The sequence below is a fragment of the Penaeus chinensis genome, chromosome 37 (assembly GCF_019202785.1).
Source record: "Penaeus chinensis breed Huanghai No. 1 chromosome 37, ASM1920278v2, whole genome shotgun sequence".
In the NCBI taxonomy this organism is placed as follows: Eukaryota; Metazoa; Arthropoda; class Malacostraca; order Decapoda; family Penaeidae; genus Penaeus; species Penaeus chinensis.
The window spans coordinates 13,181,117-13,199,742 of record NC_061855.1 but is presented as its reverse complement, the minus strand read 5'-3'; the positions used below and the strand labels follow the sequence as shown (position 1 = coordinate 13,199,742).

Genomic DNA, 18,626 nt, shown 5'->3' with positions numbered 1-18,626 from the left:
TCTCTCCCTACTGGAGAGATGTTTTCTGTTTATTTAATCAGTTTTTGGTAGCCACTAATAGATGGTGTAGCCACAGCCCACGAGAAACATATACACAACAATTTTGCAAAGATTTTGATTTGATTTATCAGCCATAGAACATGCTATATGTTTAAAGAATAATTTGTTTTTTTGTTTCAAGAAATATGCAGCTATAATTGAAAATTATTGTTTTGAAAGAAAGGGGACATTCTGCCTCACCTCTATAAATGTTGCCATGTCGATAAAGAAACAGTTCAAGGAAATTTTATTTTAAAAAATATCTCACTACAAAGTTAATGATCGCTAATATTACATGAATTGTTATCACTTGTTCGAAGAAAAGGAAGGATGAAATGGCTTACGTAGTTTCCAAAAATGGATATTAATACATTTGTTGGCCTTTTATATTCTGCTAATCACACTCCTTGGTACAAACAGCCTACGTTTGCGCATCATTCATAAAAATACTATTTACTCTATGTTTACATCAGTATATGTACATGTATATATATAGTTCCGGAATTATATTTCAGTGCACTTGCTGGGTCCCACTTTTGCACATCCGGCACCACTTCGATATAAACACAGCGTAAATAGGATTCTCATGAATGAGGCGAAAACCCTCGGCTGTTTGTATCAAAGAGTGTCATTGGTAGGATATAAATGACCAGCTAGTGTATTTTTGGAAACTATGTAAGCCATTTGATCTTTCATTTTCTGCAAATAAGTGACAACAAAACATGTAGTATTAGTTATCATTGACTTTGCTGTGGGATATTTTTCAAATGCGATTTCCTGGAATTGTTTGTTTATCGAAATGGCACCAGGGAGGTGAGGCAGCATATCCCCCTTGTTTCAACACAGCAAATATCAACTATAGCTGCATTTTTCTTGTTTAAAAAATCAGTGTATGGCAGCTGTATCAAATAAACATCTTCAAAATCGCTGAAACCTTTGCAAATGGTTCTCGTAGCTTCATCATCTAGTAGCAGCAAATCAAACTAATGAAGTGACCGTTCTTTTTCGCCAGAACTGAACACTAAAACACTGATTCAATAAAAAAGAAAGAAAAAATACATATTTTTTCAATATAGAGCATTAACTGAAAGCAAAATCTGCAATGAATGTAGATATGTGAATAACACTCAATAGACTATAAACAAAATCCTATTGGGTTAAAGATAGGGCTGTATTGACTAACGTATGTGTGTGTGTGTGTGTGTGTGTGTGTGTGTGTGTGTGTGTGTGTGTGTGTGTGTGTGTGTGTGTGTGTGTGTGTGTGTGTGTGTGTGTGTGTGTGTAATGTCAATATTTGGTCATGAAACATTCATAATTCTTTTCGATTATTTTGGATGATTTTTTACATGTGCTAAAATCTGACTAGTATTATTCCGTTAGTCGTGGCGTTTCTCTGAGAAGTCGCATTCCATCAGCTGAGCAAGAAAATACTCGAACTGACTGGTTCCAAGGAGGGTGAAAAAACAATTCTAAAAACTTACTCCTTCTTTCAAAATATCAGGTGAAATACAGCACATATATTGTGCTGTATTTCACCTGATATTTTGAAAGAAAAATTTTGGTCATTCTGATAAAATAGGAATTTAATCTCGCTCTCTACTTTTACCTGACACGTATGCAATTTTAATTTTCCCTGCATTTGTTAGCGCAAGTCAAAGCGCTGACAATATCTTAACGATAAAAACATTTATATGCCGGTGTGTGAAAAGTTATCTAAACGCTTCTTTCTTCACTCGTAACTTCAGAAGTGTAAAGGAGGAACCACCTATAAAAAATAAAATAAAAAACGAAATCGTATATTTCATACTCTTTACGATAATGAAATTTTCCAAATTCCTGAATACTCATTTCGCGGCAATTCCTAATGCATGTTAAACAAGAAAGAAAATATGTCCGACATTTTTTTTCAAGATGGACGCAAGGCAACCTGAAATTGCAAATAGAGGTCGCATCATTGGGATGAGGGAAAGTAATTTCTCTCCCAGTGAAACTACTAGAGAGCTGGGAATCTCACGCTCGATGATATACAGTTATAGTAAAGTGGGAGGAGGGCCCCGTGAACGACCGCCCTCGTTCCGGATGCCCCTCTACCAATTCAGCTAAAATTCACATATAGACCTTTAGCTCCAACTAATGAACCGCACGGCGGAGAAAACGACTACACGCAGATGGGATTCATCACTGAATGTTTTCAAAGAAAGGCTGAACAAACATCGCCTCCAGTTCGCCTAGCAGTAAGTGGAGAGCGCAAGCTCCATTGCTGGATGAGGCATAACCAAGGGCTTTGGGGGGGGGGGGGGGGTGCAAGAGGGACTGGTGAACGGAGTGAGTACAAGTAGCTGGGATTCTTTTTTTAGGGAGGGAGGTACGGTGAATAACACTCAATAGACTATAAACAAAATATTGGATTAATGATAAATCTTTACTGACTAAATGTTATGGTGTACCTAAAATTATATATATATATATATAACATTTTTCTGGTATTCACGAATAATATATATAAATTTATTTATACAGTGCTGTTGTAGTTCTACTACCACTAGTCGCAGTACAGTTTTATGGAAAAAGAGTAAGTACCTGGCACGTGTGATACTAATGTGATCACAATGAGTACATGTGTAGAAGCAAGCATCTGCTCTTGAATCTTTTGGTTAATGTCAATTTAGTATTACTGTATATAACCAGGGGCGTCAATTGGGAAGGCTGGGGGGGGGGGGGGGCAGTTGCCGTACCAGTCTAATCTGCTTTGTATGTGTTTGTAATTTAATTAGCTCTAAAAATTGTTGGGGTGTGGCTGGGTGGGGGGGATAAACATTGAGGAGTCTTGGGGAGGCAACTGCCCCACCCCCCCTAGCCCCTGGAGATATCAGATGTCCCAGGAGAAAACAGGTGTAAATATCATTAACCTTCTTCAATTTGTTCATAAATTAACTTGGTTCAGATTTTGATATAGATTTGTGGTTATACATGATAGTGTCCTATACGTCATATTTTATGTTATGATTAGCCATCATTATTTATTTTTCAATTAACTATGAAATGGCGAGGAGTGGGTGAACTCGCCGAAACAAAAGGGAGAATTAGTTTAGGCAAATATTTTGAAATGTAAGAAGGAATTTCCTCCCATTAGCACGCTGCTGTCTTTCGGTCCTTCCCAGAAACAATCATATGTGTGCAAGATAACAGCCCAATACGCACGGCAAGGGCAGTTACGAAGTGGTTCGGTGACCAAAACCATAGGGAAGTCATTCCGCGGATAAGCAAGGCATGCGATGAAAAATGTTTGGGCGAAAATTGTCAATGTTTGGAAAACCGTTTCTATTATATATGTATGTATATATATACATATATATATATATATATATATATATATATATATATATATGTGTGTGTGTGTGTGTGTGTGTGTGTGTGTTTTACTAGGAACTACATGTTATGAGAAAGGGGTCAAAATGTGAATGAACTGTAAAAGTAATGATTCTAAATAAAATGTTTAACTACTTCAGCTCCTTAGCACACACGCATATTTACATCATCCATTTATTCACTGCAGCCCTACTACGGCTTCGCGTTCAGTTAATGTTCTAATATGATACTATAGCATTGCTGAATCTATTTGGATGTGAATGAAAGAAAAGTTATTTTTAAAACTTTGATTTTGTGACAAAACACAGGAATGACATTTTATCTACATCTACTCATATGCTGTAAACGAATGTGCATTGACAAACAGACGAAAATAAAGATTGAATAATTGACAAATAGAAGTAGACTGAACAAGATTTTTTTTTTTCAAGATATCAGATATCATACAACACATGTACTGGGAGTAAGTAGACTTTTGATATTCGCTCTCTTTGCGAACACCCAGCTTGTAGTTCCTCGAGTTGAAACAAGCAAACGTGTATTTTCTCACTCGGTTGTTCGAATGTGGAAGCGACTCCTCGGAGAAACGGAGAAACACACACACACACAAAGCGACAGAGGGTCAAAGTAAGTTGAGTCACGAAAACTTGTTATAAGTGGTTGTCTCTTTTACACACACACATACACACACACACACACACACACACACACACACACACACACACACACACACACACACACACACACACACACACACACACACACACACACACACACACAATGATAAAGCATTATATCAGCGATTTTGCAAAGATTTTTATATGATTTAGCTGTCATACAGAGATGTTTAAAGAATGGAGTGTTTTCATGTTTCAAGAAATATGCAGCTATAATTGAAAGGAGGAAATGCCGCCACACCTCCATAAGCATTGCCATGTCGATAAGCTGCCATACATAGATGTTTAAAAATGAAGTTGTAATTGTAATTGTGTTGAAATAAGACTGCAACACTTCCATAAATACTGTCATATCGAGAAACAAACAATTCCAGGAAATTGGATTTTAGAAAATATTCCAATACAAAGTCAATGATAGTTGTATTGTTATGACTTTGAAGAGAACGAAAGATCAAATGGCTTACGTAGTTTCAAAAAATAAATATTGACACGCTTGTTGGTCATTTATATTCTACCAATGATACTCTTTGTTACAAACCACCTATGGTTTTCGCCTCGTTCATAATATATATATATATATATATATATATATATATATATATATATATATATATATATATTTATGCTGTGTTTACATCGAAGTGGCTGCTAGACCTACAAAAAACCTAGCAAGTGCACTGAAATATAAATCCGGAAATGGACATATATATATATATATGTATATATATAACATATTTATATACATATATAATGTATGTATATACTGCATATATATATATAAATATATATATGTATATATATATTTGTATATGTAAACACACACACACACAAATATATACATGTGTGTGTGTGTGTGTGTGTGTGTGTGTGTGTGTGTGTGTGTGTGTGTGTGTGTGTGTGTGTGTGTGTATTTACCCGAAGTGATCCCAGACTGTGGTTCTAAAACCGCCCATGTCTTGTTCGGACTGAGGTCACGGCCGGATCGGATAGCAGTCCGCGGGTCTCGGGTCGATCGACCTTGGTTCACCTTCTGAGCCTTCCGGTCTTCGTTCCTTTTAATTGACAAGGCGCGTGCAGTGTGTCCTTTCTAGGCGGGTTATACTCCAACGTTTATCGAATTTTGGTATTCAGTGCAATGGAGCAATGCACACCAGAGTTTCCACTGCCTCCTTACCCTAAACTTGAATGTCATCCAGTGAGGACTTGCCTCATGATTTTCCTTCTCCGCCGTTGCCTGCAGCCTCCTAGGAAGACTGCTAAACCATACCAGCGTGCACGACTCTACGGCCATGATTATTGAAAATGAAGCTCCAGGGCGCGATAGTATCTTGGGAGTTCATTTGATATTCCCAGGACACAAGTGCAGGGCAGCGAATAAACAACGAAGTCCAAGGCACAGTGCAGTTCCCGTACAGCAAATGGAACGAGAAAGTACAACAAGACCTGCCGCGGACCAACAACTATTGAAGGGTGGCATTGCAGCATCGCCCCACATCTCCCTGCACACCCTGATTTGACTCCGTTGGCTAAAAAATTGCAAGAAGAGCAGCACAAACCATCCCTCAACAGAGAGTACCATAACAAAAGGAGGAAAGGACCGACGAGGAAGATATACCAGCTGATCTTGAAGAAGCTGAAGACGTTGGAAAGCTGGACGAAGGTGTCATTATTGTTGGAATTCTTCTCTTGGACGCTGTAGCCAAAGCAATGGCTATCAACATCATAGCTTTTATTTGGTTCCTAATCTTATGTATGTATAAATATACATGTATATTTATATATACATGTATATTTATATATACATGTATATTTATATATACATGTATATTTATATATACATGTATATTTATATATACATGTATATTTATATATACATGTATATTTATATATACATGTATATTTATATATACATGTATATTTATATATACATGTATATTTATATATACATGTATATTTATATATACATGTATATTTATATATACATGTATATTTATATATACATGTATATTTATATATACATGTATATTTATATATACATGTATATTTATATATACATGTATATTTATATATACATGTATATTTATATATACATGTATATTTATATATACATGTATATTTATATATACATGTATATTTATATATACATGTATATTTATATATACATGCATATCCCGGCATATCTGATTATCCTTATCCCACATAATTAGTTTCACGCAATTGTTTTACTGTAAAGACTACTGTTTATATTCTTATTGGTTGTGGTCTGAAATTATTGGTTGGGAGCCTCTACCTGTATTTTGCTGAGATGTGGGAGCTGTTATTTGTCCATATGTTGAGATGTGGGATCTGTTGTGTATCCATATGTGAGTCTGGAATTTAATCTAATATCTGATGTTTTTTGTTTGGCACTAGTGTTTTAAATAACTTCAAGGTTTTAGTATTTTTTCACAATCTTGAATCATTTACCGTGTAGACATTTACCCACTTATCTACATAATCTGTTTGCAAAATTTCTAGAAGAGTAGATTCTTTGGCTATTATTTGTTGACATAGCGACAGAGGGTCAAAGTAAGTTGAGTCACGAAAACTTGTTATAAGTGGCTGTCTCTTTTATTTCTTTATCGTTACGACCAGCAACTTGGCATGTATGGAGAAAGATGTTTGTTCTGCTTTTTATTATATCAATTAATAACGAAATGTTTTCTGTAACCCTTGTAGGTTTACTGACCATTTGCTCAAATTTATTTTTCCTGGTGATCTTAGTTAACTTGCATTTGGGTTGTTTAAATCACCATTTAGATCACCTAAGATGAAAAGCAGTGTCTTTTACAGTGACATACTGTACATCTGCACTCTAAACAGTTGTAGCGGGTTCTCATGTGTTTTGAGAGTATTTTGAGCATAGATGCAGACTCCCCCGCGTTCTGCATCGCATCTACAAATTAGGAATATTGATAAAAAATACTTCACATATCTAGGCGAAGCCGCGATTAATCTATACTTGAAGCATCAAAATTTCTCTCCATTATGACTATTTCAATTTCACCAAATGTTCAAAGAGAGACTGTGCGCCAATTTGTTTTATTTTTCGCATTTGTGAGCTGACCTTCAGTCTTGCTGACGGCGGTGCCTTGTCAAACCCTCTGATCACGGTTGTACTTGTTTCTGTTTAGAAACATTGTCATTCCCTGGGAAGGGATCAGTCTAAAAATAGTTCAGGCTTTAAGCTGGCCTCTTACAGCTAACTTAAAACTAGAATAGTAGTCATGAGTCTTTTGTTTTATGTGCTTTTACACTTGATACATTTCAGAACTGTCCGAGAGGTGTTCTTCGTTATCCTGTTCATCTGTGTGGATGGCACCTGTAGAGATGGGCCGCATTTGGTCGATTAGCCCTAATTAAGGGCGTTTCGCTTGTCATTCCTCTTTTTTCCCTGTGTGCGACTGTGGCGAAACCAACATCTTATTTTGCTCTTTCTGCATATTTGTAATCACGACCGCGAGTGCAACAGCCCAGAATATACACCGTTATTTTAGGCTCGGCTGTGTTATACCCGGGGTATAGGTTAGGGTATAAAATGGACCAGGCCAGAATATACCCCTTCTCTTTCGGGGTTGTTAATGGTGTTAATGAAGATCACGTAGTGATCTAACAATTGTAAATATTCCTTGTGCACTGAGCACTGAATTCTACGGGCAACTATATTAAACTCAAATTGAAATATTTATACATAGGCCTAACTTGTGGAACATTCTGCCATTGATCATTTCGCATGCTATACAGGATACATTATTTTGAAAAATATGACATGTCCGGATAAGTATTCTTCTGTCCACTTCCTAAGGTGTGAGCTTTGCGACAGTCATGAACGGCCTCCGCGAGCCATGGGCACGGTATTCCCTTGGTTGATCGCCTAGCCCTTACCCCTTTTGAGGACCCTGAGGAGTAGACCGTTTCCTCTCCCTATTAATTCAGCCTCATCATGCCCAAAAAGGAAGATTTTTTACCCATATTAGCGGTATTAAGGCTTGTCCCTTCATTAACTAGCCTATCCAAATTTGATTTCATTGGTTTCCCGACCCATGCCTCTCCTTTGACCACGGCTCCGCCCACCGATATTAATACCCCCTCCTCCATGTTTGCTGTCGACTATCCATTTCGATTCATCCATCCAGAATACACCTTCAGAAAACTCCGCTTCCCCTCTCCCAACATCCTCCACTGCACAGTCTCCATCATTGTCTACCCCCTCCTCCCTTATTACTACTTTGTATCCTTATTGTCCTCCTCGCAACAGTACCAATTCTCTCCATACCACCCCATCTTCCTCCCGCCCTTGTCCTACTGCTCCCACCTCTTTTGATTATCCTTTTTGGAGTGCCCATCCAAGTGGGATCCATTCTTTATGATTCCCCTACAGCCCCTTACTCTGGCAATACCTACCTCTTCCATCAATGTCTCCAGAAACAAGTAGGCAAAGTTTCCTTTCGCAGTCGTTTCGATCGTTCACAGTTACATCTGAATCCCAAGCTCGTGCACTGTCTACCCTGACTGACCTCACTAGCAAACCGATTCCCCCCCAGCCTCACTCCTCCCTTAATACTTGTACAGGAACTGTTTCCGTCTCCCCGACTGATTGCCCTATCTACAACAAGGACCGGACAGACTGTAAAAGCGACTTGCATGCATTGTCGACTATGAAGTAGTGGCAGTCCAGTGCTACACTATTCCTCCTAGAGGCCAACTTAAGTCCTCACCAATATTGCCAAGATTAGCTTCCGTAGACATGACCTCCCCATGAAGTTCATATTGGTGGAGTGTCATGCCTTGGCCGACCATATCGGCCTCTTCCCCGTCAATGTCAGAAATGTTGGCGTTTGCCCACCCAGCCAAGCACTGTCGCTCCACAGCCCGCTGCCCTCTGTGCCCAACCAGGTTATGACCGTTCAAATTGCTCTATTCAGTCACGCTTATGTGCCAATTGTGGTGGCTCCCATAATGTATTTTATAGGAGTTGCCCTGCCTACAAGCTCGAATATGAGGTAGTAGTTCTCAGGTTCAAACTAGTCTTCACTCTACGTGAGGCCAGACAACAAACTGTACTTCACTCCGCTCCCCTCCCGCCTTCTCAAAAAATCTCAGCATTTCCCCCCAATATCTCCTTCTTCTTCCCCGAACCATCCTATCTGTACTCCCTCTCTCCTCCAGTCAAATTCCTTTTCCAGTCTAAATCCAGATACTTTAATCTCTACCACTTCCCTTATGCCTACCCCTCTTTCTCACTCTAACTGTCGCATCAGACAATCTAAACGTTCCACTCCATCTTCTCCTACACCCACCTCTCCCTCTGCTCTTCGGACATCTATTCCCTCTTCTCCTGCACATAAGAAAACCTTTGTTTCTCAGACCTCCCCACCTAACTCCCCTCTTGAAGACATCCAAAACTTCCTTAACATGACCCAAGAGAATGCTTCACTCCCTATTCCTATTCGCTCTACATTCAAACTAAATGCCGATATCCGTCCTCCTCCTCCTCCTCAAGTTCCCCCTACCCCTCTTCCTCCCACTGTCCCCAAAACACCCCATCCTCTCCTCCTCCATGTGCATCATCATTCCCTCTTCCCTCCCCATTATCCTTACCACTCCTTCCTAGATGCTCACGAGACTCCCTTATGTCACAACAATGTCCTTCTCCGGATCCCTCCTCTCCTGACAATCTTCCCTTATGTGTGTGTGTGTGTTTGCCATGCTAATAGCAAGTACTCTTATGATGGCTGAATATCATTAATAATTACACATTGTCCTTATCACTACTACCCTTCTACTATTTACATTTTTACTAATAGTTCTAATAATCATTCCAATAGACTTCATTCATAAATCCCCGGTAGAACCGTGCCGGACCAGCCAATCAGAAGGCTCTCTGTCCCTCCCGCGGCGACCAATCAGAGGCCGTTGAAGCTCGAGACGGAGGGCGTATGTTTACATTCGTGTGTCAAGACGGGCGACGAAGGAATCAGCTGACTGGCACTGTGGGCTCTGCTGACACTCCTTCAGGCCATGAGTAGTGCCACCTTTGAAAGAAGGCCGTAGACTGACGCTGAAGGATCGGACGGAAAAGCGATCTTTCAGGCCTCGAGAGGAGGAAGAGCAAAGATGAAGCGCAGACCTATAGTGACCTGTATGCTCTCCTCAAATTTGGTTTACATCGTTGTCATGTAGATAGATTATTTTTAGGTTTTAAGTAGTTTAGATTTTATTTTTTTCCACATTTTCATCCGTATAATATTTATTTTACATATCCTCGCATATGAGGGAACTTGATTGCTCAAGAAGAGATCTTAGATTTAGAAAGTTGTGTATTCAGGAGTAAGTTGTTTTCTTTTATTGGACATCTGTAGACATAGATAATCAAACAAAGAGAGTGACGCACCCTCTAGATATGAAGTCCCAAAAACCAGGGTATCATGCAAACCCAAAATCTCAACCTAACCTTTCCTACATTCTACTCATGCCCTAGATGGGGCAAGCCCCCATCCCTCCCCCCCCCCCCTTTGTTAGTACTTTGTTCCTACGTAAAGAAAACACAACATTAAGAACTCTGGCTGTGTGAGGGTGTTGTGGACATGGTCTCTGAATACTGATATACTGTGGATATTTTTGTCATTTTTTGGTAAATATGAGGCCGTTGTGTTGTTTATTCAATTTTTTATGGTCTTTAAAATGGCAATGTCCACATCCCTTTATCTCTGTGCATCGCTTTCGGTAACATTTATCCAATGTTATTTACTAGTTATATAGTTTCTACTTAGTAGGCAATATAGTCTGAAAAATTTCAGTTGATTGCAGGCAACCCAAAGATGTCTTAAATCCCATCTTTAAATGACCTACCCATAATGTTCACAAACTGTTGCTCCCTCCTGCTATGCAAAGGTACTGTGTAGTGTGTCATCCATATTCAGACAGTTCATTCTGTGTGCCTTTGTTTCATGTTGATGATTGGATTAACCCACTAAGATGTTACATGTTTAATGAAACAGAGTATAACAAAGAATCATTTATCATTTCACAGGAAGATATAAACACATTACAATTAGGTTGACTTTAGCTATCATGTGAGAAGAAGGATCTGAGACAGTTTATCTCTCTCTCTCTGGTTGGATTGAGAAGATGTATAGGTATCATTAGTCATGTAGGAGGGAGTCATTGGCTATTTGTGTCTGTTGTGTATGTGATATTACGTACAGGATATTTTTTCCCATAAGACACAAAATTTTGTTGATATTACACTGTAAGCGACATAGCTGATGTACATGGACTTGATTTCTGTAGATGTATCATAGGACAAGTTAAAAGAAGTCTTGCTGCCTACCTGTCATTGACCCTACCCTCTGTTAGTTTGAGGTTCAGGGAGCAACAATCTCTATTTTCCATAGTAGACTGTTAGTTGTATCAGATATTTGTTCTTTATATTTGTGTAAAGAAGTTTAGGCTGTCTAGCTAGAATGTACTATATTCTTGTTTTGTTGAAAAAGTGATGTGTGGTTTTCATTTTTGCTGCACATTTTCATGGCCTATATAACAACCTAATTCTATTCTCAGCTAGTGGTGCCAAGATCTCTTCTACAGCTAATCATGCTTTGTTGCATATGCACAAATACTCTCTGGTGCTCTCTAGTATACTTAACCCAATGCCGTCGGGGAAAATGAACAAAAAATGGGGAAAATGCTGTGCCCATTTTCTATATTTTTTGTGAAATGTCTGCTCATAGATGGCTTTGCTAGTGCTTAGCCACAAAGGAGTCAATTAATAGACCTTGTGACCATACGTGATTTGAATTGGCGGGAAAAACGTGTTTTTTACTAGTGCTATGGATATCGATGGTGTTATTTTTATTATAAACATTATAATTATTATAATGTTTTTTAATATTAGTAACAGCAAAATAAGATAATGTAAAATATTTCGTAAATCAAAGAAAAGGGTGAACGGGCGAGACGGGCAGTACTCCTAACTGGCTCATTGGTGACTTAGTACAAGTATAGCCATCTATGTGTAAAAACAATCAAACAAGTACTAACAGTGGGCATAGCACGTGTCTACCCGTCGTACCCGTCGGCAAGGGGTTAAAATGTCTTTTCCAATAAAATTTTGTGTAGAACTGTATAAATGAGGAAGAACACTCTTCACCAGCTGTGCAGTTAAAAAAAAAAATCCTCCTCCTCATAGTTATCCTCTTAATCCTCCTCCTCCTCATAGTCCTCCTCTTAGTCCTCCTCCTCCTCCTCCTCCTCCTCCTCCTCCTCCTCCTCCTCCTCCTCCTCATAGTCATCCTCTCAGTCCTCCTCATCCTCATAGTCATCCTCTTAGTGCTCCTCATCATCATAGTCATCCTCTTCCTCTTAGTCATTCTCCTAATATTAGTCCTCTTACTCCTTGTAATCCTCCTCCTCTTAGTCCTCCTCCTCTTAGTCCTCCTCCTCCTTGTAGTAATAATATATATTTTGCCTCTTGTTGCAGATGCAGGAGACAATGCCCTTTTCACTGGACTTCAGGCTGGCCTGGTTACTGCACTGCCTCAGGAGAGTGTGGAGTGGCGACGCTCCTATGGGCGTCCTTCCCGGTGTGTCCATGTGGAAGTGGACTTCGTTCCTTTTGCTGAAGAATGCCTTGTGAAGGATGTCACACGGACAATTCTTGGCCAACCCATCTTCCACACCTACTGGACAGATTGTGTTGATGTTGAGGCCTACAAGAGCAGCACGAGGGATAGCCTGCAGGCATGGGTAACATCACTGAGGCAGCAAGGGATCACAGACTGGATGGTAGTGTTGCTGGAAACGCCAGACACACGCAAAGGAAATAAGTTGATCCCACGAACCACAGTCCTGGACAAAATTAAAAATGACTTTGGTGGAAAACAGGCAGAAAGATGTGTGTCTTTGATTGACCCTTTGAAGACAGATTCAAGATCTGTGGAATCATGGCAAACTCTGCTCACAAAGATGAGGCATTTGCTGATGGTGGCATACAATAGGGCTCTCAACAAATTTGAAGAGAACATGAGAGCAGAACGTGAACGACGCACAGAAAAATCTTGGTCATTCTGCTCATATTTTCTTTTGCAAGAAGAATTAGCACAAGTTTTCCAATTGCTAGCATTACATGATGAAGCCTTAGTGCAGTATGATGAGTTAGATGCTCTTTTTACACAGTTTGTGCTGAATTCTGCTGCAGGGGATACTCCACAATGGTTAAGCAACTTCAGCCAAGCATGTGAGAAATGGGAGGGTTTGCACCTCACCCCAGATCTAGATGCTGTTACTCAAGGGAAGATTCGTTCCAAGGATGTTACCCTCCTAGAGTTTCGCAACTACCTCTTCCAACGTCAGTGTGCTCTGCTCTTCCTCCAGAACAAACCTTGGGAGGTAGCCAGCCGAGCTCTGACCTTCCTCCAGAACACTCTGGGAGAACTCAGCATCCTGGAAGTTACAGTTGCTCCTGGAGGGATTGCCTGCTGGGGTGTCCTCTCCTGTTTGGAAGTCATAGATTCTCTACAAACCTTCAAGGAGCCGTCTACAACAGATGCACATGCTCACCACACGGCCCCACTATGGGCCTACGCCAGAGATAAGTTACAAGAGTTAGGGAGCCTGTGTGGGCTGATGCCAGGATGTGAGACCAGCAGCTCCCAGCTCCACACTGTGATATCACTGGTGTGTGGGATGGGCAATGACCCTCATGCGCATGACTATCACCAGGATGATGCACCAGTTCATGACACACCTATGACGAGGCTTAAAGATGCTCTCTCTTCACCACAGGCATACAAAAAGCATTACCTTGACTTGTCTGAGGTGGCCATCAGCACCTACAAGCACATTGGTCGAATCAGGTCAGCAAGGCTCATTGGCAAAGAGCTGGCCACATTCTACATGGCACAGGGAGAGGCACAGAAAGCTGCTACTTTCTTAACAGACCAACTTACCATGTTTTTAGAGGAGAGATGGTTGCTTTTGGCTGCTCACACACAGCTCCACTTGTCACAATGTTACCTTTCCACCAATGACCTGGAGAAGTATGTTAAAACTTGTGCACAGTTAGCTGGTTCCACTCACTTGGGACAGGAAATGAGGGAGAAACATTTTGAGAAGATGAAGACTGCCTTAAAGGATGTTGAAGATGGATCATCTCTCCTGATACCCTGTGACAGAATATTTGAGGTGGAGGGCCTTCGACTGGTGTCAGAGGACCGCATCATACTAGAATCAGATGTTCTGGTAGAGCTTTCCATCATAAGTAAGCTTCCAAATACTGTCATGTGCAGCCAATTATATGTTGTGTTACAGCATGTTAAAGAAGAAATAGGTACGCTCAAGACCATTCCTGAATTAGAAAGGAAATCAAGTTCATCGAGCTCAGCATCCCAGCCAAGCACGCGCAAATCACAGTCCTCCTCTATGGTGCACAGGAGCAGCTCAAACTCAGCTGAAGTGGAGCGAAAGAGCCTGGCAAATGAGGCAGCAGCAGCAGAGACGGAAATGGCTAGGCTGAATCCACTCACACAACCTCTCCATATGAGTCTCCATCTGGAGTACAAGCAGGACAAGTCTCTTTCATCTGCCTCCATAACTTGTGTTAATTCTCATAAAGTACTCAGAAGAAGAGACAGTCAAGGTGGAATGTATAAGGTGGACCGTAGTGTTGCCAAGGAACAACACAAAGACAAGCTTGTGGCAAAAGAGGTAGTTATTGCCCCTGGGAAAAATACTATCACATTATCCACTAAAGTGACCAGTAAGGGTTGCTACACAGCCAGTCAAGTGGTTTTAGCATTAGAAAAGCTTGAATTCATTTGTGGCAAGAATCACATTGCAGGCCCTCCACTGAGTCTGGAGGTTGTAAGTGAGAATCCTCGTATCTTCCTGGGTCGCAGGGACCGTGACCTTCTGGCGGGACTGCATCAGCCAATGGTCCTCACAGTGCACAGTGGAAGCTGGCACATCAAGCAGGTATGTGTTAAGTGCAATGTTAGGTGGAGATAGTCTCAGTTTTTTTTTATTACTTTGTTTTACTAGAAATGATTGTAGACTGATATTCATTTTGAGTTAGAAACTAGTGAATAAAAATGAACAAATTTACAATGTTGTATAAAATGGAATGGACCCTTCAATTCCTCAGGTGTTAATAAACTTATCTAAATGACATTGAATTTAATTATTGATACAGAGCAAAGTCATGTTCGCACTAGTATCTTCATATTATTTCACATTTTATTTGTTAATTATGCTGTCAAGGAATATGGCTTAACCCATAGCATCCAAATAACATAGGGTTTTCATCATAGCTTACTTAGTTGTGGCTCTGGGTCATAGGTCACGCATGTCAGTTCCTATTTAGGCAAGGCTCCAGACAATGGGTCATTCAGGTCATACTACTATGATGCATGCATTACATTTTCTGATATTCATTATTAGGTACCATTATGCAAACATGTTACCTCTCTTGGGGCATTGCCTGAGGGAGATTGGGATGTTTTGTTGTTTTATATGAAGGATGGTATTTAGCATATAAATTGTTTGCCTGCTAGGCCTGGAAGATGCCAAACTAAAAAACTGCACTTTCTTACTGCTGCTGGGGACCTGCAAATAACCTTCACTCTAGTTTACAAGATCAGTCAACCATTCAGATTGTCATATGGGATTCTGCCAGTCTGCCTTTCTTGAAGTATGACATAAAAAAGGAAATACTGAAGCCATGGGAGTAGCAGCTTTGTATATAACTACATACAATCTCTTATTTTGTTAGAATTAGATTTGCAAAAATGTGAGAATTTTTTTTTTTTTTTTATCCCTCAAGAAAACTACATTTCATCTGCGTAAAACACCTACTTTATTGAAATGGACTCTAATACATAATCAGGTTACTTCAGATTCAATCTAGCATCTCTGAGTATGCAAACAATTAAAATCATGTTTTGCATACAAGTGATGCAAGCAGAAATCATAAAACTGCTAATGTAGCATGGTGAGTGTGACGCACCAGCTGCATGTGAAACAGGCCCTGGAGGAAAGCCATCGGCTGTGCATTCTTCCTAGAGTGGAGGCTAAGTGAAGCCCAAATTCTCCCGGAGGCATTGGGTTAATAAGCTGAAAATCTTTTTCATCATATCTCTTCCTTCAATGTGATTAGAGTATTCTCTTGAAAAATTGAATAATTTTCTCTAAACAGGGTACGGCTGTCAAATTACGTACATCACGAGGCCTTCTGGTGAAGCAGGATAATGAAGGGCACAAGGAGGACAAGCTTGAGAGAGAGATAGAGATTTTGCTGCCAGAGGTCACTCCCTTCTCCTCAGTGGCTGTCCCTCTTGTTGTCCTGGCTGTGCTTGGGCCCCAGAGAGATGCTGCAACTGTAGAACACACGGTTAGTTGGTAATGACCATCTGTGCTTCTTACTGGATGGCTTATTTGCTTCCTTCTATGTTTTTCTTAACTGTTATTCAATATTGGGATGACTTAGAGTTTTGATAATATGCAGAAATATTGTTGTATTTGAAGTTACCAATACAAAATAGGTTCAACTTTGAAATATCTCTCTCACCATAAGTTGTAGAATTAGTGTGCTGAAATCATTAGGATATTTGTTTTAGTCAACAGTTGAACAACAAGATTGTTTCCCCTGTCATTCAACAGGTGAATATCAGCAGTTCCCTAATTGAACAGAGGCTTGACATTGATGTGCACTTCATCCCACCCTTCATGTCTTCGCATAAGTTGCACACGGCCAACACATCAAAGTTTGTCCAGGTTTGACCAAACAGCTGCTGTATCTGCTTGTGTGTATGTGTATGTACTGTGTGCATGTATGTGTGAATGTGTTTTTAGAACCAGGCCTTAGGATAACAATTTATTAAGATTGAAACCTATTTTCCTCTCTTCCCTTTTTTTGTTATATGTAGTTATGATAAATGAACAAATATTGAGGAACTCCTTCATCAGTCATACCTCAAATGCCATTTTTTGGCTGATGTGTTGTTAGAATATTGTGGCAGCATAAGTGGTAAAATGTGGTGTGCATGGATGATAGGATTTCTTATTAAAACTCATCCACAGAAGCTTGAAACATAATGTAAAATTTTAATGCTCATTATACCTGTCATATGTTTTGCTCTGAATCCCAGGAATTGATAATGGTCCAGGATTGATTTTAGTGCATAAGAAGTTAGTCACTCACCCAAAAGTAGGACTTTCTTTATCTTGAATAAAGATGTAATTCCTTTGGCATCCTTTGTACCCTCTGACAGGTGACAGTGACAGGACTAGTAGGCCGAGGAGTGGAGTTATCTGACCCAAGCCTAATGCTGGTAGAGCCTGTAAACCATGTTGAGCTGAAGTCCCTGCACCCTGCTTCTCAGTCCTTGGTAAATACTTTAATTGGATGTATAAAGGAACAACATTCTATTCCTTACTCTTGGTTATTATTTTCTGTTCAGTTTTTTTCTCTTGATTAAGATTTTTTTTTTTTTTTGTAAATTTTCATAAGCAAAATGTTTGATCTTACAAAATTTAAACTTTGATTAATCAGTTTTGCTTCTTATCATGTCTGGATATCATGCCTGACATGTTTTTACTTGATTGGATACTTAGTGTGTGATATCTTGCCCTAAGTTTCCACAAAGAATAAATATTTGTATTCCAGGTTGTGTGCACAGAGCAGTCAGCAAGCTACATGTGGAGTGTGGAAGTTGACTATGAGCAGGAAGGGACTCCCTCTCTCAAGATGGAGTTCAAGACAAATTACCGCCCTCTGGATGACCAGGGGCAGCCACTGCAGGAAGAAGTCCGGTGCTATTCATGCCCCTTTGACCTGGTTGATTACAAGGTGAGGCAAGGATTCTTGGGCTGAAAGCATGTGCTGGTTCATAAGTATTCTTCAAAGTATATAAATATAAGTGAATGGTCACTGAGTGAAATTTGGGGATGAGGGAAATGTTGATCCAAACATTTTGTTTAAGTAGTGAAGATAATGAAAAGAGGGATGGCAAGGATTGGAGAGGGATTTGATGATTAATTACAAGAGGAGAACAACCAGTAAATAATATAGGCTCCAATTGAATTATGAAATAGAAGTTAGGTAGTATTGGCCTCTACTTGCTTATGAATCAGAATTGTACCTTTGAAATAGAAAGTTCATCCACCCACACAATGTACACAATGTATTTTTCCATTTTTCTGTTCTTAGACTTTGTATACCATTCGTGCTCGGGTGGAACCTAGCAAGGGATCAGAATTGTGTCGTGCAGGCAACATGTGCCACCTGCATATTGCGCTGCAGCAGGTGGCCTCCCCAGCCTACGCCTCACCAGAAGATGCAGGGGACTTGGCCACACAACATCCAACAGCACATTCCATCATGTATGAGGTTCTTGCTGACCAGACCATGTGGGCTGTGTGTGGCAGAACTGCAGGTGAGTTGCTAGTTATGCAATATTCTTGCCAATGTATAATTATGTATTTATATATGTATATGTATATCTC

General features: G+C 39.9%; 1 protein-coding gene across 1 annotated transcript in view; it reads left to right on the top strand.

Moving 5' to 3' along the window:
• The first annotated feature begins 10,037 nt into the window (after positions 1 to 10,037).
• The window catches only part of LOC125045360 (trafficking protein particle complex subunit 10-like), a 26,848-nt gene continuing 18,259 nt past the window's right edge, over positions 10,038 to 18,626 (top strand). Inside the window, exons 1-7 of the mRNA XM_047642566.1 lie at positions 10,038 to 10,266; positions 12,607 to 15,098; positions 16,318 to 16,512; positions 16,782 to 16,895; positions 17,393 to 17,509; positions 17,788 to 17,970; positions 18,331 to 18,556. Coding sequence (XP_047498522.1) covers positions 10,242 to 10,266; positions 12,607 to 15,098; positions 16,318 to 16,512; positions 16,782 to 16,895; positions 17,393 to 17,509; positions 17,788 to 17,970; positions 18,331 to 18,556 — 3,352 coding nt within the window. The 5' untranslated portion in view covers positions 10,038 to 10,241. The remainder of the gene's footprint in view (positions 10,267 to 12,606; positions 15,099 to 16,317; positions 16,513 to 16,781; positions 16,896 to 17,392; positions 17,510 to 17,787; positions 17,971 to 18,330; positions 18,557 to 18,626) is intronic.